The following is a 26,616-nucleotide window of genomic DNA, read 5'->3' as shown; positions in this document are numbered from 1 at the left end:
ACTGGTGTGTCGATTACGTCGATGAAACCCAGTCATTAGTAAAAATTATAAATAAAAGTGAAATAAAACTAAATTCATATTTTTACTATTATAATTAAAATGCAGTTCTACTAAGAAAAGTCAGTAAAAAATCTCAATCTATTATGAATGTTGTAAATTTAAAAAAAAAGACTAGAGGTTTAAACTCATCAAAATAACATTCCATAAACTTTTATATTAATTAACCCATATCACTTTGCAAAAAGGTCCTTCAGACAATTGAATTAAATCTCTATTATACCATTTAGAATCATGTATCTTTGATGTTAGTAGATATTGCGAAAGCGATGAAACCGATCACTGGATATTCCAAATTTGCGGATTTGAGTATCGCTCATCATTTATATCTACAACAAATTACAATAAACTTCCACCGAGAGTTTTCACTAGCAAACTATGATACCGATTTTTGGTTAAGGAATCAGGAGTTTTAAATTAAAATTTCTGTAGAGAAAGACGCATGCTAGGTATAAGAAAAAATGTGCATTCGATATATTAAAAGTTTTTTAAGGAAAATGACTTTGAAATTTTTTGAAAAGGTATGTAAATTTATGCTCAATAATTCATTTATAAATGTATAAAAATACGAGTAGTTTATTTTTAGTTTCACCCCTAAATCGTATGAAATTTAGTCTGAAAAATATCCGCCAAAGAAGAAAGTAATATCTGAAATAAATGACGATTAATATTTTAATTTATCTTAATAAATAAATGGTATAGTCACTTAACCCCTTATAATTTAAACGTATGCCGATTAAAAAAAAACATCTAAACTGTGCTCTTGTCGGTGTTTTAAATGGACTGAATTTTGAACGGTGAATTTTCAAAAAGAAAATACGTCGATATTTCAACATAAATAGCTCCATAATTTATGTACCTATCTACGTGTCTTACTTTTTCGATATGCGTTACTTAAAATGTCTTATTCCATATAATAATTATGTATAAATAAATGATATATTACGAATACATAATTACACTATACATTTAATTTTAAAATTATATTTTACTAGACCCATTTAATACACATGTACATACACAAATTTTATTAAATCTGTATTGTCAAACTGAAAATACGTACAAGAATCATCATGCAAAAGGCCTTCAAGATCAATCGCGGTATTGTGTTGCTGCTATTTTGAATCACGGCCGTTGAATGCACATTTATAGCGCGTATTTCGTATATACGCGATATAAAAGCTTTTTTCTACAGCCGCGAGAGCGTTTGGACGAATTAAATTGATTGAATACTTAAATGCTGATTTTTGGCTTCACCCGCACATGCTTTTTTTCTATCTAATATCTTCTAAATCACAAAAAAAATATTCTTAATTGATCAACGTATTTATTTATGAGTATATTTCTTTCCGTTTGGCTCTTGGCCAAATGTTATTACCCGATTACCTAGAAAGCGAGAGTGCAAGAGGTCTCTGGTACGATTCCTGAAATGTTTGGCATAAAATATTTATTTGAAAAGGTGCATTTTAAATTTGGTAAGGTATCCAAAATGAAATTTACCAGAAGTGAAAACATAGATCTTTAAGTGACGATCCCCCAAAAAATCATACGCCCCTCGCAGGGGGCAATCATTTTTTGGGTAAATAGCGTATTTGCTATGGTATTTATGTTAACCTCTTTTATGTTGATGAAATCTTATAATTACGCACAATCTATATTTGAAATTAAAAATTATCTAGTTATTATATTGTATTCATATTGGTAATCCTCTTGAAAAATGATATTTTATTACATAATATTGTATACAGCCAATCTTGGTTGAAATTATTCTCTTCTGCACAGTGGACATAACACGATCCTTCTAAATTATATGTAATCTGTAATAAAAATAATTACCTTATATTACTTGAAAAAGTCAATCTTACAAAGAAAAAAAGTCAATCTTACAAAAATACAGCCAGAATACATTTGATGCAGGTAGACAATGTGAAGTATTTCAGCTGTGCTATTCTGAACCGCTTACGCGGCCGCAGAAAACACTTAACAAAATACGCAAGATAATTTATTTTTTTACGGCCGCGAGAGCGTTTGGAATATCACCCCAGAAATGTATCTGGCATAGTACATGGGATAGCATACTTACAACAATACCATATTCAAGATATTTTGATTGGCAAATTACTTTGTACATAATAAATGATATTGTGATGTTAATATTCATTGAAATTTCATAGTATAGATATAAAACAAAACAAATCATCAGGCCGTTTCCTCATAGGGGTAGGCAGAGAGGCTACAACGCCACATCACTCCGTCTTTGCACACAGACCTCGCTTCCTCTACATTCATACACCTTTTCATACACGCATGCCGATTATTCCTACTCTTGACATGTCCATCTTCAAGTATTTTATGGACTTGATCGTGCCATGTCTTTCTCGGTCTTCCTCGTTTTCTGCATCCATCAACATTCACCGATATATTTATTTATTTATTTAACAGATATGTATAATTATACACGACATGCAGTGCTTTTTTCCTTACAAAAATACATATTTAATCGAATATAAATACTTAAATATAATGTAAAAAATAAAAAAAAAGTATTGTGTTACACATATATATACATATAGATAACACATTTTATAGTCATTTTTGTGTTGTTTTGTATGATTTATTGTTTTCTAGAATTACTAATATATTTTTTTTGTCTTGGTTAAATTTATATGTTAACTTACATTTATTGTGCATATGATTTAATAATTGATATCCCATTGATTTTCAGCGCCTAATTTTTGTTTCATACCACGCAATGCTTTAGTTGTCAAAAATCGTACCCACTTATATATTTCTGATTTATTCTAAGAAAAGTATAATATTTAAAAAGTTGAATGGGTATAAAAATATATAGTTTTAGAGCCGGGATGTGGTCTCGTGACTAGTGCCCCAGACTCACGGATCAGAAGCCCGAGGTTCAAATTTTATTCTACCACAACTTGATTCCCATTTTGTAATAGTAAGTTGTTTACAACTTATTGAATATGGAGTCTAAGTTTAAAAATTTAGGTAAATCATAAGAATGCAAATATTTCTTTTATAAAAAAAATACAGTGTAAGTAGGTACTCAAAAGATACAGCATAGTACCTATGCATTTTCTATTTAAAAAATATATATTTATTTATTTTATTTTATTTTATTTATTAGGATAACCAACAGCTATACTTATCTTATATATATATATATATATAACAAAACAAATAACAAATAAGCCAATTACAGGTTTTCACAAGTAGCATCACAGTAAGTTAAAAAAGATTCTCGAACATAAAATGAATAGTAATTTAATGTAAATTCAAAAGAAATGAAAAAATACTAGGAATCATTTCGAAAGCAAACGCCGTACGTCATTAAGATTATTTGCAAATAAATCTTTGTTAAATGATTTATTTATTACATTAAAATTATTAAAAGTTCGCCATAAATATGATTTTTGACTATAATTAGATGAAACAAGGGGTATGTGAAGAAGAGGGTTATTTCTTAAAACTTTGGAAGGAACGTTGATAGAAAGTTTGCATAGTAGTTCACCTTAATAGGATAATCTTCATCTTGCATTTTGTTAACCATGATTGTAAAAAAAATGCTAGCTGTAGCTTGAGGAATGGGGTAACTTGGAGTAGGTAAACTAAAGATTACCTAAAAATATAATAAATGTGAGTTAATATTATTTTTGCATTCCCTAAAATCCAGTGAAAAAAACAAATGGGTGGAAATTATAAGGAATTTAAGGCATCCCTTCATTCCAGGGATTCATCAATCTGATTGGGATCCACCAAAAACGAATGTCGATTGTTCATGAAAATATTTTTTTTTATGTACCAAAAATTATTACCCTCCAATTTTTGGTATCCTATGCATGGTCGTTGAATGCAGCCCTGGGCCCGTATTCTAAAAGGAAGTTAAAATTTATCTGCCAAGTAAAATTAAGTTTTCTGTATGAAAAATATAATATGTTGACAATTTTTTTTCTAAACATGTTCAATTACAGGTTACCGGCGAAGATACTTTGAATTTTCATACAAATATACACATTTTCGTACATAAATATCTATATTAGTTTATACTGTTTCGATATGTACCGATGGAGATAGCGTTCATAATCGCGGCCCTGGTATAAATAAACAAACTTAGTAACTATGGGTATGGGTACGTTTTCGTATCACTACTTTTAAAAATATTTTACTCTATTGGGCGCGTCTATCTATCAATATGTTAATGGTCTTGGTAGAATGAGACAGTATAAGATGATGTTAGACTTAATGCCTTTAAATTATTCTCTGCATAGAGATTAAATTTCCTAAATACTGGCATTTATCTATGTGAGACTTCAGTCACACTTCAAAGAATGTTCCTATGACATCTATTAAAAAAAATTAAAAAGATTTGTCGGTAGGTATTTGCATCATTTTGGTTTGCACTAATTTAAAAATACAAAATAAGATTTGACTGAGTACTTGAGTAATACTAAACTTATGTAACATTTAAAAAATATGTTAATATATTTCTGGTCAATATGGGCTATGACTGAATTAAAACCATAAAACCAATCTATTTATATAAATGCCTAGAGGGATTTTACAGTTATGGTACATAGAGAAAAAGATACAATGAGAGTGGTTCCACCTCAGAGTAATAATTCACTCGAGAACCCTTTAGCTCTATTGCATAAAACAAAAGCATTCCTAATTTTAGTTTGGTTTTTGGTTTAACAAACGTGTAACAGATGGTATCAGTTTGGGCTTGCAATTCTCGAAACGTGTACCTACGACCCGGCCCATTGTATTGCTGTAATCTGTAGCGATCTTCATAATTAATAATCATAGAGTGATTTTCCCAAATCCTTATTCAAAGCGGCTGCCAATAAAATAAAAATTGCCAACCTCCAATGTGGAAAGGCACCATAAGAAAGAGAAGAAAGGCTATAATTCTAGACCCCTCAAAGTATTGATAAAAATATTATTTTACCTCATAATTATGATATTCACAACATTTGTCATAAGAATATTCAATATACTGAATAAAATACATCCATTCTTTGTCATAGGACCATCTTTTTACAATATTTTCAATCAACAGTTGACCTTTGACTAAATTGAAATTTCGAATAGTAGGTAATATAATTGAGTCACTGCTATCTTGGGGTGTCGCCATACCTACAGGAAATATAAAAAGAGGATAATATTAATCAATAATTCGTCATGCCTTTCGGAGATAATGTAGAACTATTACTAGATGCCTTTTACAAAAGGCGAAAAAAATTTTTTTTTTCTAATAATTGTATCTCAAGTAGTAATATTAATTCTTCAGAGAAATGAAGAGGCAATTGTTTTGCATAAACTGGATTGACCAATGAATCTCAGAAGTGCAAATATCTAATATGATGTAAAGATATTTTATTTTTTTCACGCCTCCACTCGCTTGCGAGTGATTTTGGCTCTTAGAAACAAGAATAAGAAATTTGAAGAATATACGCTTCAATGACCGTCAAAACAAAACTATACCTATGAAAAAATATTATATAATGTGAGGTAGTTAAAATCAGCATGAAAGAGTTATGTGACAATAAAACATTATTACCATCTAAATTAAACGTAAACATAACATGAAATTTTGGGCCAAAAGTAAAGAGGAACATTCAATTAGACTTATTATTTAAATTTGGTAAATAATATTGAATAAATTCAAATATTTTTATTATTTGTCCTTAAGAATTTAGTCAGAAGTAAATAAATATCCAAGTCATTCTGGGCGAGTAAAAATTTTACGTTAAGAGGGAACGTATTATATTCTTCACAAATATTTTGAAGGAATTCGCTTCTGTCATAGAGGGGACAGTCAAAGAACAGATGATCTAATGTCTCATCGTCATTTTCACAAAGACACATTGCCGAAGTAAATACACCTATTCTCAATATAATATATTAGCAATATGTAATAAAATAATTATTTAATAGATATACTAAAAATGAAATAGGTACTTCCCCTCCCGACAGATGGTGTTATCTTAACTACAGCCAATTTCATTAAAAAGTTCCACCATTCGGCTTGAAATGACAGTTCATATTATTCCGCTGAAGTGCTTCAAACATCATCATCTCTGCTCTGCACCATGATCAAGCTGGGTGTAGTGTATTATGAATTATGAGCTTATCAAACCCAACAAAACCATCACAGGAGATCGCTATTGACTACAGTCACAATATGAGGACAGACACCACAAAGTAATTTTAATTGATGAGGAATCAGACTTAAGAGTTTTTCAGAGGCAACAGTTTATGGATAATTAATTTTAGTACATTTAAAGGTGTAAATTAGTTAAGCTTTCAAATATATTTTTTTCGTTATCCTGTAAAAATAGGCACATAGGCAGTTTTAGCATAAACCCCAGATATACCAAATATTTAATGTGTGCCTACACTTACAATTGGTTTTGTTCGTAAAGCAGTTCCCCTAGAACAGACATCTTTTCATGTCTATGGGATCATGCTACAACCTTATGTAAACATTGAAATATGTAAAATTAAATTATTTCGCTTGATATGTTCATAAATATTTACATTCTGCTGAGTCTTGAAGAGATTTGGATTTCTTCACAACAGATAGAGAATTATCAATAAAAGTGAGAGATTGTGAATTATCTTCCACATGCTTTGTCGCTGAATTTATTTCCATATCCGGCGGTGAAGAATTGCTGTCTTTTAAAATTGCCTCAAAATTTGGCTCCAAAACAGCTTCTAAATATTCTGAAAGTTAATAACAAGTACAAAATACATGCGGTCATTGGACATAGTGTATTAATATGTTAATGCATGAGGCAAATATTTATGTTTGATTTGATGAGTGTAAAACAAATTACCGGAATTATTTGTATCATTTCCTTCTATTGACTCACAAGGTAATGTATCGTTTTGATAAAAAGAAGAAATTGATTTCACTGCAGGTTCAAAAATTCCTTCTGAAATTTTTCATTGTTTTCATTAATTAAGGTTCATAAAGCATCGCATACATGAAAATTAAAATACATATTTCTGAAGAGCTCAAAACGTGATGAATTTTAGAAAAACAACAAATTAAGATTGACATAGCAACACTGGAGCTTTTAAAAAAATTCTAACCAAATGCTTGTAATTTAAAAAAATAATAATACAAACCTTTATTTTGGACCTGCGAAACTGCTTCAGAAAGTATATTATTGATAAAGTTATTTGCAAATGTCTCCCGCCCAGAAAGAATATTTATGCTGGTGTTACCAAACATTTGATAAGCGAGATTTTTTTTGATCTTACTGGATAATTCGTTTGAAGGTAATTGCACCGTCTCCTTAATTTTACTCAACTTTTCTGCGAGTGTACAATTCTGGACTGATTCAATACAGTTGGCGATGTGTACCGACTCGTTCAATAAGTTTGAAAGAAATTTTGTGGCACATGTAGCGGTAGTTTTAAAATCTAATAAACTGGTATCTCCGTATATTTTGTATTCTTCTAGAATGTTATTTTTGGTAATTTCTTCATAGGGGAGATTATCGACAAAAAGTGAAAGCAAAATTAACTCGGGAGTATGCGAATAGGCTCGTTGAAACTCTTTCAATTCATCCAGAACCCCACTGACTTCAAAAGATTTTATCAAAAGGCTACCTAAAATATTCCTTGCCATGTGTCGATTAGCGAGGAACTCATCGTGCCGGTTTAGAATCGGAGTAAGCGAATTAGACGTCACTATATCAATTGAGTCAGATATTAATGTAGTTTTTGAGGCAGATAGCGATTTTGTAAAGTTAGAGCTGAAAATATTATTTGAACTAGACTTTACAGCATGAAGTGGGATGGTTATTTCTGTATTCAGCGGACCAAGCTCAGGCATTTCTGTATCAAGCGAGCTAAACTTTTGTGAATCGAGGGAACCGGATATTTCTGAACTGAACGACTCTGAAGATATTACCGTACTAAGAGGACCAGACATTTTTTATTACAAATTAAAACTGTGGTAATAGAAAGCTGCGCTTATTGTAGTTTTGTTTTACAAAAACTGAACTGTCAGATTTAACTGATAATGATCAGCATTAATTTTATGAAAAAACAGTATTGCCAAAAATTCCAATTTCAAAATTGATGAAATAAAAAAAAGATTATTTGCGTAGGGATTTTATTATAAAATTTCACAGAAAATATTTATCATATTAAATAAAAGTTTTTAAATTAAATATTTTTTTAATACTTTAAAAATATGAAAATCAATAAAGTGCTAGTGAAAATAATACATGACATTATGTACTTACAAGATTTATGAAATGAGAAATACACATAAGGGAATATTTTATAGTTTTCATTTTGTGCAGATCATTGTTACGTCGGAATGTTTTTAATCTACAAAAAATAATTAAAATACCTCGAAGCTAGAGGAATCGATAGGATATTGTTTGCTTTTGACATGTAATTTGCCTGTAGAAGAATGGCATATTTTATTTGATCGTAAAAAATATGATGTATTTCCAAAAATTGTCCTACCTAAGAATTGTACTATTAATATAAAGCGAAAGATTTTTTTATTTAGCTTGAAATTTAAATTAGTTTAATAAAAAAATTGACAATATTTCAGAAGAGCAGTAAGGAAGTTCAGTGCTGTTTTATTTGTTATCAAACAAAGCCAAATTTGATAATAAATAAATTACATATCGTTATTATCAGCGCGATGATTTGTTTAAAGTTTTGTAATTTTGAAATCACTCCACCTGTGACGTCACAAGTTCTCTTCATTGAGCTCTGCTGATTGGTGAGTTGGCTTCCCGTAAACCGGAAATCTTTCGCAACACTCTATCATTGGTTGATTCGTTTGCACTTGTGACCTAGCTCATTTTTGTTATAATTTTCATACATTTTTGAGAAACTTCGCGATACAAATAAATCCTTTAATTTTTACAACGTGATAGAAAACATTTTTTATATATAATTTCCGGTAGCGCTGAACTTCATCACTGAATTTAAAAAAAATTTAAAAGTCATAAATTTCTCGAAAAAAGTTGAAATTTTGAATAATTTCTTTACAAATTCACAAACATCAGATTTAACAAAAGGAATAGTTTTTTTTTGTAAATTGGTACACAAGTCTCTTGTGGTGATTTTGTCCTCATGTCATTTGAAATTTCTAGTAAAAATACGCAATGTCAAAAAGTCATTATAATCACTAATATCAATTGGATAACAATACTAATTTGAGTTGAATTTTTGAAATGTACAACAAAGGATCCAGACACCTTTAGCTTCAAGGTTTTTTGATCTATTACAGTTTCGTGTTATTTATAATAAATTCCTCCAAAATACTGAATAATTTTATATAAATAATAATATATGTAAAAATTAATATGAATAAGGAAGACTGGAAAGCATAATGCTCAAGCTCACTTTATATTGGACAAAGATATGTAACGATTGTTATATTATACTTAATTAATTAAGAAATTTTATAACCAGTATTGTCCTTCTATCAAATACTTCACTTCAGACATACAATGGCTCAAAACTTGTGACATTTATAAAATATCACATTTTTGTGCATGGAGACAATTTAAAAAAAAAAAGTATTAATTAAATAAAATAATTATTTATATATTTTACTAAACATATGTACGGTTGCCGGCGATAAATAACAAACATCGGGCTTATGTAAGAGACTGTTAGCCATAATCAGCTAAATTCAGCTTTGTAGTGTCGTCTTTGTCATCCATCCTTGCCGACTCGTGCGACAGAGAGGACACTCTACAAAGCAGAAGTTAGTCGATTATGGTCGACACAGTCTCCTTCTTGAGCCCGATGTCTGTTACTTACTGCCGGCTACTATATGTATATATTTAACCTTATAATAAATTAAATTCTAAGCTTTACATTGTAATAATATTATAAATATATGACCCCTAAGAAAATTACTGTCAGTGCAAATTTGCCATTTTCCGCTATTTTTCTGTTGTTATTTTTTAATACCTTCAATTAATCCGCAAAATACTAAAGTAAAAAGTGCAGACCGGTTATTTAATTTATCTTCATGGTATTATGAGTTGCCAAATGTTAGAAAATTAATAGTTAAAAATGACAAATTCACACTTAATGTTTTTAGTAGGAACCAATAAAATATTATTCAACAATAAAGGAATTCATAGTATTTATAAATATTTTTAGGTAATGGTTTTCAGAATTGAATAGTTCATTTTTCACATCACAGCACAATTTTGTGTACATTAAAAAAAAATGAACATTATTATCAACTCATTTTTTATAATATTCATACATATACAATTGTATTTATAACAAAATTACAAGCTGCCAATTTTTTTTTTACAAAAAACAAAAAATAAGTTTTTACATTTGAAATATTTATTTAAGAATAAACTTATGATTTAATGCTAAGCACTCAATATTGACATTTATTTTTTTAACAAATTGAGTCCCGAGTGGTCATATTTTTTTCTTATGCAAATAATTTATTTAATACGTAGTCATTGATTCTTGTTTCAATACATATTTATGTAAAATATCAACAAACAATACACCTATATAATTAACAATATTTTGAATATGTGCAATTTTATGTAGACGATTACTGGATTTGATCCACATTATTATAATTTTTTTATTAAGGCAAGTACCATATACATGTAGGTATTTTAAAAAATCAATTTTAATTTTTGATTCTTTAAATAATTCCATTGTGGTTCAGTAATGAAACATATTTTTTTATGTAGTAAAATATTCAGTACACTTCTGCTTATTTATTTGACCAATTAGCGCTAACACCCTCTAATGGACATCTTTCAACTGGATATTGAAGCACTTTACCTTATTGTTATAAAAATATAATTGAATTTTATAGATAGTATGAAATGAAATGAGACAACTAAAATACTATTGGTATTGTAATACAGAACTACTTTTTCTTACTTGGCTTTCTGAAAATACTTCATTAACTCTTTCCTTCAATTTGATAAATCGTAAAGACAACACTGCACCATTTCAGCAATGAAGTTTTAGCAAGCGGATTCAAGGGAAAAAAAAAATAATATTAAAAAATCCAAAACATTAATAAACACATTATATTAATTGATAGTTGTTAGAGACATCCAACTTTTAATGAAGGTTATCTAATTTTTTATCAAAACAAATATTCATGAATTAAAATTGGTCCACAATTCATACAAATAAATTAAATGATTTAATATTAATTGAACATAACTAAATTCATCTATAAAATAATTATTCTTACTAATAATATTATTTACAGTCCAATTAATTATTATAAATAATTCAATTAAATTAAATTTTAATTATAAAATGATGTTTAATTATATTACATAATGTTGACGAATAACAAATACATATTTCAACAAAATAATGAATGAATAACGAAAAAATCATATTGCTAGTAGAATAATGAGGAATTTTAGTGATTACAAACTAAACATGCTATCAAATTTAGAAAGTAATATTTTGTTTCTCAATTCCTGCTGGTTTTGACTATTTGTTTTTTTTTCCATTTGATATATTCAGCGACAGATTTGACAAAAGATGTAACGTAATGAGAAATTCATTGTGACATCACAAACTTTTTTCTTCTAGTTAAAAAGTTAACGGATAAGATTATCAAAATATTAAAAGTAAACAAACATTGATTGAAATTCCCGACATAAAAATATGGGGAACGAATCCAATTATAATTGTAGCATTCCTAAAAAACAATTATACAAAAATTGGAATTAGAAAATGTGTATAGGTACCTATATATGAAGTTTTATCGAAATTAAATGATGCAATTTTAAATTATATGGTAAACATTATGTATGTTTGCTGATGACTCCAATTAGGAGGAGGCAACATTATTAGTATGGCTCAATTATTCAACAATAAAAAAAAGAGATTCCATATGTAGTTATGTGATGGTGATTTCAGATTTAATTTATTCGGTGATAAAATTTGTTCTTCAAGGTTTGTAGAATAAAATCAGCAAGAAAATTAAAAGAGTGACTTCTATAAGTGAGATCTATAAGTAATGGATGTACAAATATTTTTGACAGATTTCAATGATATTTTTTTGGTGTCAACTCATTTCCATTCAATTTACTGTTTTTCCAAACCAATAATTTATAACCCAAGATTGTTACCATTCTACTAATGTAGCTGTAATACAGCGTTCCGTTAATTTTCTTCAATTTACTTTACAAAATAAATATCAATTTGGAAAACAATTATTTTGTCTTAATAACCGAGCCTACATGAAACTTTGTACTTAGGACACTAGGGTAAAAAAAGAAGAACACAATATATTATATTAAAGCTCGAAGTACGTATATGATTATGTAACAGGTGGCAGATCTGAGTCTAGATCTTCTTGCTTGATACTGGAAGTGGAAATCAGTCTCCGCACAGAATTGTGGTTGTCTAGTGAGCGTCCACTGTCCCCGTTGGATGTGGTGCTCCGTGAAAGTTGAGGATTATCACAGACGAAATGTTTGCACAACACAACTACCTGAAATTAAAAACAACATAATTTAAGAAAAATTCATCTGATATTATCCGAGTTGGGAGTAGGTGCCTACTTCATATAGATATCGTAGTATAATAGAGAAATATCACATACTGCGAATCCCGATAAAAACATACGAAATGGATTTGGAAAACTTAATTGTATTTTCAAAATCAAGATGATTGTGGAGAAATGTGTTCATACATTACTTTAAAAAATAAATTATAAAAAAATATGTCCCTAGAAAAACGCGACATGTTTGGCATTGATATTTGTAACGTCAAGTTTCCTGTTCTATAAAAAATTTAACGGTTACAAAGTTTAAAATCAACATGAATCATGACGTATTAGGGGTGTGGCCCAATGCAATGACCATTTTTGCGGGAATTCAAAATTCAAATTAGTTTATTCTACTAATAATTGACAGTATTTCATAAATTCAAATTCATAAAAAAAAGCCTGATATGATTATGTCTAAAGTACATTCACGGAGATTTGACTGCTGTACACATGCAAACCACAAGCTCTCTGTGTGATATCACATGATTGACTCATTTCACACCTTGGCAAAAATCCACAAGGGACTATAAAATAACATATAATGCCAGGCAAACGCAATAAACAGTACACATGAGGCCGCCTAATCTCCACTCGATTACCTTTTGCAGTATTTTTACCCGATAGTAAGTGCTAAATAAATTTTTAGTAGATACAAAATAATATAATAAATGTCAATCAACCCTTATTTTACCGTACCATGTGGATTTGGAAGATACATAAATGTGAAATGGGCCATTCTCTGTCAGATATCACGTGGCTAGATGGTTTATTTTGGAAATTCTAGTAATAACCGAAACCAACCAAATTCTTTTATAAGACATTTATGGTGTAGCTGAGATACTACAATGAAAACGAGAATGTTTATATTGAGTGATGTTTAGAAGGCGCTAATCAAGGGCGATTTTGTGGCATTACAAAATTGAACAGTGCTAATAATAACCGAGAGCCAAAGTGATTCCGAAACATCCCGAACAGCAGATGTATTTATGAGTGGTACGGAAGCATCCTGAATTAATAATCGGGCAGAGAGAGCAGGCTCTGCCACTAGATAACTTACAGAATAGTAGGCCAGAATAGTTGCCAGCACTGCACCAGCTAGTACATCCCACCAGTGGTGGCGGTGGTCGGAGATGCGAGTCAGGGAACACAACAGGGACCACGATACCACCAGCACTTGGAGGGCTGGGCCTGCCAGCCTCGGACGGAGAGAACAGGCTCTGGCTTGAAGGTAGCACTAGAAAATACAAATTACTTAGGTCATTAAGTATCAATATAAAAATATTTTAATAGACTCCAATTTGGACCATGTTACGTCTTCTCAGTACTATTTTAAGGCGATAAATCCTGGACACTCACTCAACTACTTAAAAAAAAAAAAAAACATTTAAAATGTGGTGCTACAGCAAGATATTAAAAACCTTCTGGGTGGACAGAGTCTGAGACGATGAAGTTTTTCGACAAATAAAAAAAAATGATAGAGAGGTACTGAATACTGCAAAGAAAAGAAAACTTGAGTACTTCGGGCATGTGATCAGAGATGAAAAATATGGTATATTACATGTCATTCTACAAAGAAGGATTGAAAGAAGGTGCAGTGCAGGAAAAAGGTGCATTTCTTAGATAAAGAACTTGGGAGACTAGTTCCATTGCAGCACTCAGTCCTTGTTCACGGCAGCTGCAAACAAAGTCAGAATTGCTGCGATGATATCCAACTGCCATCGGGAGAGAAACGATAAGAAGAAAAAAAAAGATTATTTAGAAAACAAAGCCATGAATAAAGTCATCATCACCACATCCACACCCTATGGTAAATAGGGCACTGTATAGTATAGCATCTACAATGAATGAAACAATCTAGGTTATCAGTAACCTAGAGGTAAGACAATTGGCCTTACGCTCCAGGGGTGGTATTCTGAACGCAAAAGCGCGGGTAGAAAACGCCTTTTTAAGACGTATTTACGTACTAAATACACGCTAACAAAGCGATCTCTTCACGGGGAAATTCCATTCAGAATACCAGCACAGGTGCTAGTTCAGCGAAAATAAAATATTGCAGTAACAAACCACATTTAAAATAAAGTATTTCATGTTGATCGTGTCGGGAATCAAACCCAGAACCTCATGCATGGTAAGCAAATGTGCTAACCACTACACAGGGCAATTACTAAAATGGTCCCTTACGTTAATATTTTATGAAATTAATATCGATGACAACACTCATCACCATCATCATTCCCTTACACGTAATGGTGCATAGGGGACGGCATTGGTACACCAATTGCAGCGTATCTTAATCATTTTTGTTACATGCAGCTAAGATGATCAGTCTTACGCTTCAGGTGCCAGTCCAGGTACTGTGAAATATACTAGTGTCAAATCACCTTTTTAAATATATATTTTATGTCGATCATGTCGGGAATCAAACCCGAGACCTCTCGCATGGCAGGCAAACGCGCTGACCACTACACTAACACTAAAATGACAAAACAAAAACAATTAAATACTCCTCACTTAATGACCATGTTTCTTTCCGATGTCAATATTTGAGCCTTTCTAAGTTCATTGGCATTAGCAGTTATGTGTTGCAAATATATTTAAAAAAAAGTTTATTTTTAATCGGTTTAAAGATAAATGTATTAAATATGTAAATCTAAATATTGATGTAATGAAAAACAATTGTGATACTTACAAATAGAAAGATTGCTAAATAAAGGGAGAGAGAAGTGTGTCCGGAGGGGAAACTTTTATTAGAATCCCGGATATAATACTTGGAGATCGCCCTATTAGTGCACTTGTATTCTGAAATGTACCTGTAAAAATATTAACATTATTAAAATACGACATGATAAAAATCAAGGCAAACAACTTATGCACACGAGGAAAGAAATACTGAAAAAATTAAATGACCACGAGTCTAAAGTTTAATAGGCAATTCAAAGATCACATGCGCGATGACATATTTCAAAGTGAACATTTTTCATGTAGGAGTTATTTGTATGTGGCTAAACTGTTATATCTCGGGGTATTTACTACAACTAGGTATCTTCAAAATCAGCATTTGTGAGTTACCCATTAAAAACACATTTTTTATGCTCTTGCATGAATGCTACAAATAGACAAGTCATGCACTCAAATCATCATAATACGATTTTAATAAATCGCAACTTGCGTATTCGTAGCATTTACGGAAGAAGATACAAACATAGATTTTTTTTGGGTAACTCAAAAATGGTGTTTTTTATGTTACCTAATTGCAAAAATTTTCAAGAGGCCCAGTACGGGATTTTCCTTAGTAGAAAGGATTTAAGTTGATTGTTTCATGTAAATCAAATGTTTGTCTTCGTTTGTTCTTTCTATATTAATGTGTTTCTTTTCAAATGATATTCATGATTTACTATTACATATTTGTTATAATGTGTTGTAACGCGCCAACCACTATACTGCCATCATAATCAAAAAGGCAGTTATTTGCAAATCATATTTTGAGATGACACTTTTTAGAATTCATCTACTTCATGCAAATTCAATAAATCAGTAAATAATCCTAAGTAAAAACACAGTTTGTCAATTGTTTCTAAAGCATAAAACCTATGTGTGTTACATCTACACTGAATGTTTGCTTATGGATCTCTAGATATTGTGTTATTGCTTAAAACACTTGCAAACTTAAAAAAACATTACATCGGTTTTCACACTGAAATAATTTTTTTACTGCTCATTGCATATCAATTTGAAATTTCTTATAGAACGTTACCTCATTTTGTGATTTTAGACAAAAAAACTGCGTTTCTGCTTATGACAGCAGTATACTGCGAGGCAGACTTATTTTCTTTTTAGGATTTTTACCTGAAAGCAACCATCGAGTCGAAAACACCAATCCAGGATGCTGATTTTATTACACACACAGAACTGTGTTCTTAATCTATCTAAACATTAACTAGATTGCATAAACAAGTTTGATTATTAAAAAAAAACATATTTCAATGAACTACCCGTTGATATAGATAAATTCAGTTGCTGGTAGAACTAAATTTATTCAACAAGTGTAGTCTTTAACATTACGTAATTGATATTATTCATGTAGGTTTGACTAGTTTCGTCAGGATTTAAGTATGTGTGCATATTTTTTATAGATATCCCCAGTGTACTCTGTTCTCTACCTGTATGTTGACAATAGAAAGGTCAAGAGTGCTAAGAGCCGTGGACCATTCACAAAGTGCCTGCTCGACCTATGTCAACAATAAGCCAACCAGTCACTTGTTACAGGTAATTAATAGAGAAAAGTGACGGCTCTATGTATTGACGTATGTGCAAATAATGTTTGCGCTTCTCTGTTAATTTGAAATTAGCGTGTTATATGTTTTTGGGAATGCAGAAATAAATACATAAAATAAATAATCGACCAAAATATTTTTTGCTATAAAAAAGACACTATGATACAGTTACTATGAATGTAAAAAAAAGTAATTTTTTGAGAAAAAGATAGTGAGCATTATTGTCAATATTTTGGATACGTCAAAATCTTTGAAGGCAAGTTCTGGATTTAATCCTTAAGGGATTTAATCACGATTGATAGATATCTCATCAGAAATGGGTAACCTTTTAAAGAAGAGAATAAAAGCATTAACAGGGCTTATGACCTATCATTGACTGGTTTATTTAATAGATTTAAAGTTATATTTTATATTATCACAGTTACCCATAGTCTAAAGAGTTTTCGGTGTGACAAAAGGTTTGAAAGATTAATTTATATGTTGCGTAATCTATACATGTGTATTGTCGGCCTTATGGTGCAGTGGTCAGCGCGTTTGCCTGCCATGCAAGAGGTCTCGGGTTCGATTCCCGACACAATTGATGTGAAATATTAATTTAAAATGCCGTTTTAACACTAGAATATTTCATAGTCCCTGGACTGGCACCTGAAGCGTAAGACTGATCATCTTCCATTATGTAAAGAAAATGATCAAGATACGCCGCGATTGGTGTACCAATGCAGTGCCTTATGCACCATTAGGTGCGGAAAAGGGAATGAAGATGAAGATGAAGAAGTAATCTATACCACTATGCCAGTATATTTTTTTGTTTAGTTAAACCTTATATGAACATCCAAATTTATTCAATACTTCCAGCTATTGAATTTTTATTTTAAAAAGTTCTCCATTTCTGTTAAAATAACTTTTATAAAATTCTAGAGGGTTAATTCTGTGCTATGCAAAGATTAAGATATGTTAAATTATTATTGATGAATTTCTGTGCTTTGAAAATAAATTTTAGGGTTTTGATTTACTCAAATATTTAGATTTTGGAGTAATTTTTTATAGTTAAACTGTTTTAGAAAATGGGAAACAAGTTATAGTAAAGAGGGATTCGAACCTCGGTCCTTCTGGTCCGGAGTCCGCAACACTATCCACGGGCCCACAACCCGTCTCCTGTCAAGATTCGAGGATTCGAGCCTCGGAGCGGTGATCTTTGAGTCCTATACACTACCACGGAAGCACAACTCAATTAAACTAATAAATTGTATTTACTTACTAAATTGAATGCGTGAAATGTTAGCAATCTATTAGTTTAGCAATGGTTTAGTTTTTTCCTAGTTTTGGAATAACCAAGCTTAGACTTTATTTACCCTGTTTGTGCAGTCCATAATATAAAGTATAAGAGTATAAGTGTGAAAGCACTACAAATAATGATATGAATCATAAACGTAGTTAATTACCCGTCTCGCTGGGTTGGCCTGTATCAAGGTAGTTATTATTATTTTTTTTAAATGAGGAAATCGTACAACATTGTCAATCACATGATATCACACAGTGGGCTTGCGGTTAGCACGTGTTCAGCAGTCCAGTCTCCGTGAATGCGCCTTAAGTATATGGGACTTGATGAATAATTTTTGATCTATTACTCACGTTCCAGTAGTGCAGTTGATAGCGGCATCAGGTGCACAAGTATCGAGGAAATGTGGTCGGGGCTCCCCAACTACAGACTTCATGACATCCATGAACACTAGGTTGAATATGAAGGCCAGGAGGTACTCCCCATACCACACGTAAACATTCTTCAGAGCTGACTTGCAGCGGACGTTCGAAAAGGTCAACTTCTCCGGGCGGTAGAGAATCAACTCAACAATCAATATCTGAAACACCAATAATAATATTAATTGAATATAGAATATTACAAAAGCAGAAGGGTCATTAAGGTGATTTCGTAATGAATAGTAAATAAAAAAATTGGAAAAAGCGATACATACCTATCAAATAAATGAAATATTGATTCTGCTAATGAAATTTAATTTATTCTTACAAGTTTTAATTATTAATTTATATTGATTCTTTTAGTACAGCGTTTTTCAACCTTTTTGAATAGATGACACTGGCGCTACCTCTACCCCCCGCCCCAAGGCTTGGGGTTCGCTACTCTTAAAAAACGCTATTTTACTTAATAACTTTCTACTTTCCTTAAAACACGCGTTAAAAAACCAATTAATTGTTCTAATTATTGTTGCTATATTTTTATTTTTTTATTACATTTATACATTAAAAAAAATAACATCAAATGCAGGCTATATCGATCATCTGTGGTGATAAAGTTATGGTGATCAGCCTTACGCTTCAGGTGCAAATCCAGGAACATGAGATACTGCAGTGTAGAATCACTTTTTAAATAAATATTTTAAGTTGACCTTCCCAGGAATTGAACCCGAGACCTTAAGCATGATCCACTCGATTTCCTTATTTAGGATTTTTACCTGGGTCAAAAATGCTCGTCCAGGGTTCTGGTATTTTTATTACACTTAGAACTGTATTCTTTGTCCGCCCAGACACAGACCAAATCTGTCTGAAATTTGCATAAAAACTATTATTTGTACAATTCAGAAATAACATCAACTTAAGTTTATGCCTGCATTTAATTGTCATAACTGTAAATAGTATGTAAATTAAATTTAACTGTAATTCAATGCTGATATATTTTTCTAAGAATAAACCATAGCTAAATTAAATTAGAAAGTATGTAAAAAACGGCATTATTGACAATATTTTCCTTATGATCCAAAGATCAATAATTATTGATGAAATATTATTGAAAACTAATTCAGTTGAGGCTAAGATTATTCCAAATTCTGAGTTCAGAGAGTCGTAAGAAAAATACTGAACTTCAGATTGGAAAAATTATCTGCAGAATACCTGGATTAACCATAATTCGTTTTTACTTTTGAAAAAATGTTTTTTTTTTTAACTTACAAATTATTAATACTTTGGGGCAGCATTGCCAACACTATGGATTTTCAACACGAAAAAAAAAATATTTTAACGAAAACAAGCTTTTAGTAAGGAAATCATTGAAATTATGATAAAAAAATTCTGTCTCTAGCTACCAATTTTCACTTGATGGAGGTTGGCAACAGTGTTTTAGGACCAATTTTCAACTAGTAAATAAGTATCTATTCTGGACAGTAAATACGTGATTTAAGATCAGTTATCGGTGGTTTATATCCTTTTCTACTACTTGATTTATATTTTCAGGCTTAATGCTTTGCAGGAAAGTTGCTCCCACAGCATAGGTTCAAACAGTGCAGCTACACCCTGTCTGCATAACCTATAAGAGTGTTAATTTACAGGAAGACTCTCTCACACTTAACATATTGCTATATTACACAATTGAGTTTGATTATATTTTATTTTATTGAAATAAACGGCACTTAGTGCCTTTTACATATTAGTTACAAATACAATTAAATATACACACATGTAAGCATAATTATAAGTAATACAGAGCATTTAAAACAATATTATTATTTAACAAATTAAGAAAGTCTAAAAAAGATAAACTATATAAAAAATGTTACCAATTATAGAATTATCGATAAAAAATGATAATTTGATATTAGAAATACTTTGAACCAGTTAAAAAAAAAACTAAGAAAACAATTTTGAATAACATTAAATGATAAAAATAAAAAAAACATATGTATTATTATTTAAAACTAATACTTAGGTAAATAGTATATATTTATGCATAAAAATATATAATGATGTAAGAAAAAAATGATGAAGAGAAATATTTTGTACTTATAAATAAATTCAAGAAAAGAAACGAAAAAAGAAAAAAAAAACACTGATAGAGAAGTTTAAACAATTTTTAACAATAGTAACAAATAGTTATCTAGAACTATTACATATTGATATGAAGAGTTTTATTTTACCATAAATAGTGGAATAAGTGCAGATCCAACGAGTAATATCGGAACTGATACTGTGTCTCCGTGGAACTTGTGTGATATAGAAGGGTCGTTGCAGTAGAAGCCGCCATGATGGTGCGGGATTAGGCCGAGTTCTGAGAGGGTGAGTGCGATGACAACTGGAAATAAAGCAAAAAAAAAACGTAAATAGTTATTTTGATTTTATATTTTAGGCACCCTAACAGTGTCGCTCTGCGTGTGTGAGTCGTGGAATTTCACCAAAATACAAAGCGAAAAATGTAAAAGCATGACAACAGATGCTTGCGGTAAATACTTGGTTTCAGGTGGTTAGACTTTGTCAGGAACGAGGATATTTGAAGGTAAATGCAACAGCACATACTGTTAATGCCACCTGATGAGCAGCGAAGGATCTAAGGGGCGCAAGCACCCCGTCACTTACTGAAACGTGACGAGAATATACATGTTTGTAAATTAATAGAAGTGTAATTTTCTCCACTCCCTTGTCAGCGAGTGTCTGGTTCATTGTGCCAGCTGAACCTATGGTAGGTCACTTGTACCAGTCCTCAGGCCGCAGGTGCCTCAGAACACCGTTAATGACTGTCCACTTACTGTATTCAGTGGAACTTTGTTCAACAACAGTGGCTGGACAGTCCTGGGATGAGAAAAAGGATCTAGGCACAGGACATGGTTGAATGGAGATAACTTAAAGTGGCCATATGCTCCTGATAGGGATTCAGACAAGAGAATTAACAATAAAATAGTAAAACATTTTTTTTGTGCAACAAAGTGAAGACAGGATAAAATGTTCAAGACAAGTAAAAAGATATTACAACAATAAAAATATGGTATTCAAGAAACTGGAAACAAGAACTGATCCACAATATCATAGTATCGTGAAAAACACATAATTTAAGTTGAATGATAAACAAAAAATATACATATTTCCACTGAACGTTGATAAAACTTTAAAAAAATATATTTGCGTTCTTATAATTTACCCAAATATTTCATTTTGAGGGCCATTTGATGGGAAAATGGGAATTAAGTTGGGGTAGAGTGGGATTCGAATCACAGACATTTGAGCCGTGAGTCCGAGACAATAGCCACGGGATCACAACCCGATTCATCATCATTTTCCTATCCGCACGTAGTGGTACATAGGGCACTGCATTGGCACTCGTTTGCATTTTAATTACATGGAAGTAAGGTGATCAGTCTTACGCTTAGGTGCCAGTCAAGGAACATTAAAATATCACAGAGTAGAACTATCTTAAAAACCAATATTTTATATATATATTAACCATAGTAGAGGATTAATAGCATTTACTAACTCCAGTATTCTTTGTTTAGTTTGTATCCCTGAGTAAATGAATGCCAAGCCAAAAAATGAATTTATGACAGGACAGGACAATAATAGGGGATCTTATAAAATTAGCTGCTCAAAGAGTTTGTTGACGGGAAGTTGGCAAGTCGAATCTGACCCCACCGTTATCTTTAGTTTAATTCCTTAAAGAATATTATTGTATCTAAAAACCAACAAAGAAAATCTTAGAAATGTGTTCATGTTACCTGGTTGACATACGCATCTTTTTTAAATATATATATTTGGAACCCCGTATTTAGTAGCCTTACGTGTCATGTACAAGGCTAAGGTACTCGGAAAAAATCGTTTTTGTTTGTCTTGGAAATGGGATGTTCGATCACTGATTTTGGTTTATTATGAGTCCAATCACCAATGTTGCAAAGTTCAAGAACAATGGCGCGTGATAACTACTTTTAACTACAGTGTGGATATCTGATAAGGATATTCCATCTTTCCTGCATTCTGCTTCAAGATTATGGCGTTGCAAACTGAAAAATGGGCACTGAAATAACAGATGTTCGATACTCTGTGAAGAAATATCATCGCATGGACAATAGTCATCATTCCTTAATTTAAACCTATATAGATAACTTCTCATAGCTCCGTGTCCGGTAAAAATTTGGGTCGTTTCGAAAGTACTTTGGTGATGATGACGGAAGTTTGCTGTATCAGCCAGCGTTGGGAAAAACATTTTAGTGATTTTACCTGTAGAAGAAGCGCAGTAATGATCCTCCCAACGCTGCTGCTAAGAGTTTAAGGTAAATTACATCCTGTAGAGAACGTAATTTCTGCCACCAGCTAACTAAATACAATATGCACTATTTAAGTACATGACACCGGATTCTAATTGGATTCGAGATAGATTTTCTGTACTATGTTTTCCTTAGTTATTAATATCTAAATTTGTTGCAATAGAAGGGGAAAAATGAGAAGCGAATATGGAAGTTTAAATCAGCCAATGATAAAAAATGCCCTCTGTTTTCCCTCTCTGTTGCGATAAGTTTAAGATTCTTTTTTCATTATTAACAATAACAATAATTACAAAACAATAAATAGTAACTTTTACATATAATTTGAACACTTTGAAAACTAATGAAAATCACTCAATCCGCGTTATAGCACAACAAAAGAAATAGGTATGTGTACATTTTCCTAATTCGATATAAGTTGGGTACCCGTTAATAGGTTATATTTACACACGCATGTAAACATCGATTTAACATTTAATCCGGAATGTCAAGGGCACACGACGATTCCAATAGGTTAATAAATGGATAAACGATAGCCGACACTTACTGAATGTCCACCTGCTGAATTGGATTTGGTAAAAATCGCGTAAACACAGCGACGGAGCCGACATCGCTTACCCGCCGGCAAGTGTCACTTTACTGAGATAATTATTGTATTTTAGAAATCCGTCGATTGCGGCGCTGGCGTCGAATTTTCACGGCTGTCAAATCCTCACTGCCCGATCAGACGCACGTATGTTAAAACTTTTCGCAAAATAATGATTTTTGGTGCGATATTTTATATTCATCCGACGCTGAATATTTTTTGACCGAGTTGTGGTCCCGTCGGAGTGTTGTGGACTCATGGATCGAAGGTCCGAGGCTCAAATCCCACTCTACCGCAGCTCGATTCCCATTATTTCAGTGAAAGTTTTTTACGGCTTTTAGAAAATGGTCTGAATATTAAAATATTTGGGTAAATAATAAGAACTTCTGTTTAACTCGTGAAAAATACCGCATTTTTTGTCTCATTTAATGGATTGTGGTGACGTCAGTCGCATGACGTCACCACAATCTTGTCTTCTTGTTTTTTTTCAATATGTTAAATAAAATTAAATAAATAGAATTACATAAATATAATTAAATCATCTATAAGTATCTAGTGAGCCAAAAAATTATAAAACTAAAATAATATATTTAATAAGCACAAAATAAGAGGTAGCGGTGTTTTTTTTGTCGTGATAGAACTTTCGATTGATAAAACTGTCTCTTGAATTAATGATGTCTACTCAAATTAATAATGAAACGCCTTACACTTTGCTAATTGTGGAAATTTACTAATCAGTGTTCACCAAACATACAGAGCACTTTGTAAAACCAGTGGTAAATTTACTACTGGTCAAGTCCTGTGATTTGACGCCATTGGATTATTTCCTATAAGTCTTTGTTAAGTTCACGGTCTATAGAAATAAACCAACAATTCTTGAAGCATTGGAAGCCAACATAACACCCACGATTCCAGAAATAAATTTGTTAAACAAAGTGGCCAAAACTTGGACTGACATAATGCGCGACGTAACTGCTAGTCACGGATTTGCCGGATACCATTTTCAAAAAATAAGTATGTATTTTCATTATTTCGAGTACAATAAAAACAAACTCATTGCAACATTCTTTTATTTTGACTAAAATCAAGCATAAAAAACACCCGATACAATAAAAAGTGTTTTAATGCAAACCAATAAACAAACATACTAGTGACGTATAGATTCTTAATTAAAGATTAATAGTCACTTCCTTATCTCTCCCGAATGGTGCATATGGCATTGCATTGGTACACCAATCTCAGCGTGTCTAGATCATAAAATGATAACAAATTTTGTTACATGAAGGCGAGGTGATTGTTTTAGAGTCTTTTACATAACAGGTAAGGTAAAAACTAAGCAAAGCCCATATAAAAAATACGTGATCAGTTTTGTGTTTTTAGATTTCAAGGTTACAATAATAATAATATTTCTAAAAGGAAATTAGGCTTTTTAAAAATTCATAAGTTTCTGAAGTGCACAATTTTTCGCATACTTGGTTTTGTTGCGGTAGCGACGAAGTGACGTCATGAAAATATTATAATATTGTGGCTGTGACGTAGTTTTCCTCGCTCCTGCGTCACACACACACACACACATACGACTACTCTCAACTCTCAACACGCTCTTAGAACACATGTCATGTTTTTTTACACATTCATTTGTTTTGTATTTAACGACTGTACAATATAGAATATTCGGATTTAAGCATCTATTTCAAAGTTTTTTCACTTTTAGTTGAATCACTTTAGCTGACTGTGATTTTAAGTCCGACAGTACGAAGTCTTTTTTAATGTTTTTTTCACCTTAAGTTGAATCACTATCTGACTGTGATTTTTAGTCAGACAGTGCGGAAAAGTTATTTACAATATTATTATTTAAATGTTTAGATCAGGGCCGGATCATAAATTTATATTAAATACACAAATATACGAATAATTAAAAAAGACGTAGTCCGTATTACTGGTTTGAAGTTCAGCAGTTTAAAGAAAAAATGATCATACCGCAACCAGGAAATAAAAATGGCACAATAAAAAACACATGTTTGTAGGAGAGCAGTTTCACATACGCCCCGCACCAGGGCCGTAGCCGGGGGTGCGCCAGGGCGGGCTCTGCCTGCCCTGGAATATTTTGTACCTGCCCTAGCTTCTAGCCAGAACCTGCCCTTAGCAAAATATTATTGTCAAATATTATTTTTATGAACATCTATTCTAATTAGAGATGAAAATAATCTGATGAATCTACTGATTGAATTATATGACGACGTTCTTAAACATTATAGACATTTTTTTTGTTTTTTTTTTAAATATAAATTGCTCGCAGATAAATCAAACTCACGAAATGCTCTAAAGGCCTAAATTAATACATACCAGCCAATGCTACGTATTCATCTCCGGAAATACGAGGCACGTTCAGAGAATAAGTGTAAGAATAAGTCACATCCGAAACCATAATGATCAGTATGGGCAAGAAGACATATTAGCACAATAAAAACAATATTTAGAACGAAGAAATTAAAAAAAAAAAAATATTCTAAAAAACAAATGGTTGCTTACTTCTGTAGGGAAGAAGCGAGAGGGGCGCGGCCGCGCTGTTGACTGTGTATCAGACTCCCCCCTTTCCCTCCTCGTTTCTCCTCTGCAGAAGTAAGCAACCATTTTTTTTTTTTAATATTTAGATTTGTAAATTTTATTCGTTCTAAAAATTTATTTTAATGTGCCAATATGTTTTCTTGCTCATACTGATCATCGTGGTTTCGGATGTGACAGGGTATAAAGAACACCTTGTATATGATATTATATTTTTAGAAAATGTTTATTAAAAATAAATGCAGGATATTGTTGATACCTTGCCCGTCTTCCAGGGTGCTCTTGGACTCATTTGGTTGGAATGTTTTGAACCACCCCCCGTATTCCCCCGACTTGGCGCCTTCAGATTATCATATTTTCACCTCCCTGAAGGCACACAGGGGTGGAATTGAATTTTCAACTGACGAGCAGGTGCAGAAAGAGGTTACGAAGTGGGATAAGGAGCTGGCGGGAGAGTTCTTCGAGGAGGACATTAATGAACTTGTGCCACGATTCCCCACATACATTAAACTGGATAAAAAGTGTATC

General features: G+C 31.7%; 2 protein-coding genes across 7 annotated transcripts in view; both read right to left on the bottom strand.

The window, feature by feature from the left end:
• Window positions 1-7: 7 nt before the first annotated feature.
• Window positions 8-8,112, bottom strand: LOC148282818 (uncharacterized). 2 transcript variants are annotated; one of them, XM_088224495.1, is made up of 7 exons: window positions 7,210-8,112; window positions 6,915-7,013; window positions 6,616-6,801; window positions 5,024-5,211; window positions 3,891-3,946; window positions 3,587-3,694; window positions 8-1,874 (listed from the first exon to the last, which is right to left on the bottom strand). In XM_088224495.1, the coding sequence occupies exons 1-6, from the start codon at window positions 8,018-8,020 to the stop codon at window positions 3,691-3,693; spliced, it is 1,344 nt and encodes a 447-aa protein (XP_088080621.1). In that variant the 5' UTR covers window positions 8,021-8,112; the 3' UTR covers window positions 8-1,874; window positions 3,587-3,690. The 2 variants fall into 2 exon arrangements, 1 of the variants encoding a protein (XP_088080621.1); XR_015822017.1 differs by lacking the exon at window positions 3,891-3,946.
• Window positions 8,113-11,565: 3,453 nt separating this feature from the next.
• The window catches only part of LOC148282817 (phospholipid phosphatase 1-like), a 123,877-nt gene continuing 108,826 nt past the window's right edge, over window positions 11,566-26,616 (bottom strand). For 4 of the 5 annotated variants that reach the window (XM_088224496.1, XM_088224499.1, XM_088224497.1 and 1 more), the window contains 5 exons: window positions 20,829-20,983; window positions 18,535-18,761; window positions 15,318-15,438; window positions 13,686-13,862; window positions 11,566-12,571 (listed from right to left, as the gene is read on the bottom strand). In XM_088224496.1, coding sequence (XP_088080622.1) covers window positions 12,398-12,571; window positions 13,686-13,862; window positions 15,318-15,438; window positions 18,535-18,761; window positions 20,829-20,983 — 854 coding nt within the window. In that variant the 3' untranslated portion in view covers window positions 11,566-12,397. Of the gene's footprint in view, window positions 12,572-13,685; window positions 13,863-15,317; window positions 15,439-18,534; window positions 18,762-20,828; window positions 20,984-23,484; window positions 23,608-26,616 lie in introns of those variants that run through there. The other variant, XM_088224501.1, reaches the window with a different exon arrangement.

The sequence above is a fragment of the Micrasema longulum genome, unplaced genomic scaffold (assembly GCF_059751315.1).
Source record: "Micrasema longulum isolate JH-2025_06_02 unplaced genomic scaffold, ASM5975131v1 h1tg000287l, whole genome shotgun sequence".
In the NCBI taxonomy this organism is placed as follows: Eukaryota; Metazoa; Arthropoda; class Insecta; order Trichoptera; family Brachycentridae; genus Micrasema; species Micrasema longulum.
The sequence above is the reverse complement of the archived record's forward strand: the minus strand, read 5'-3'. Positions and strand labels throughout refer to the sequence as shown.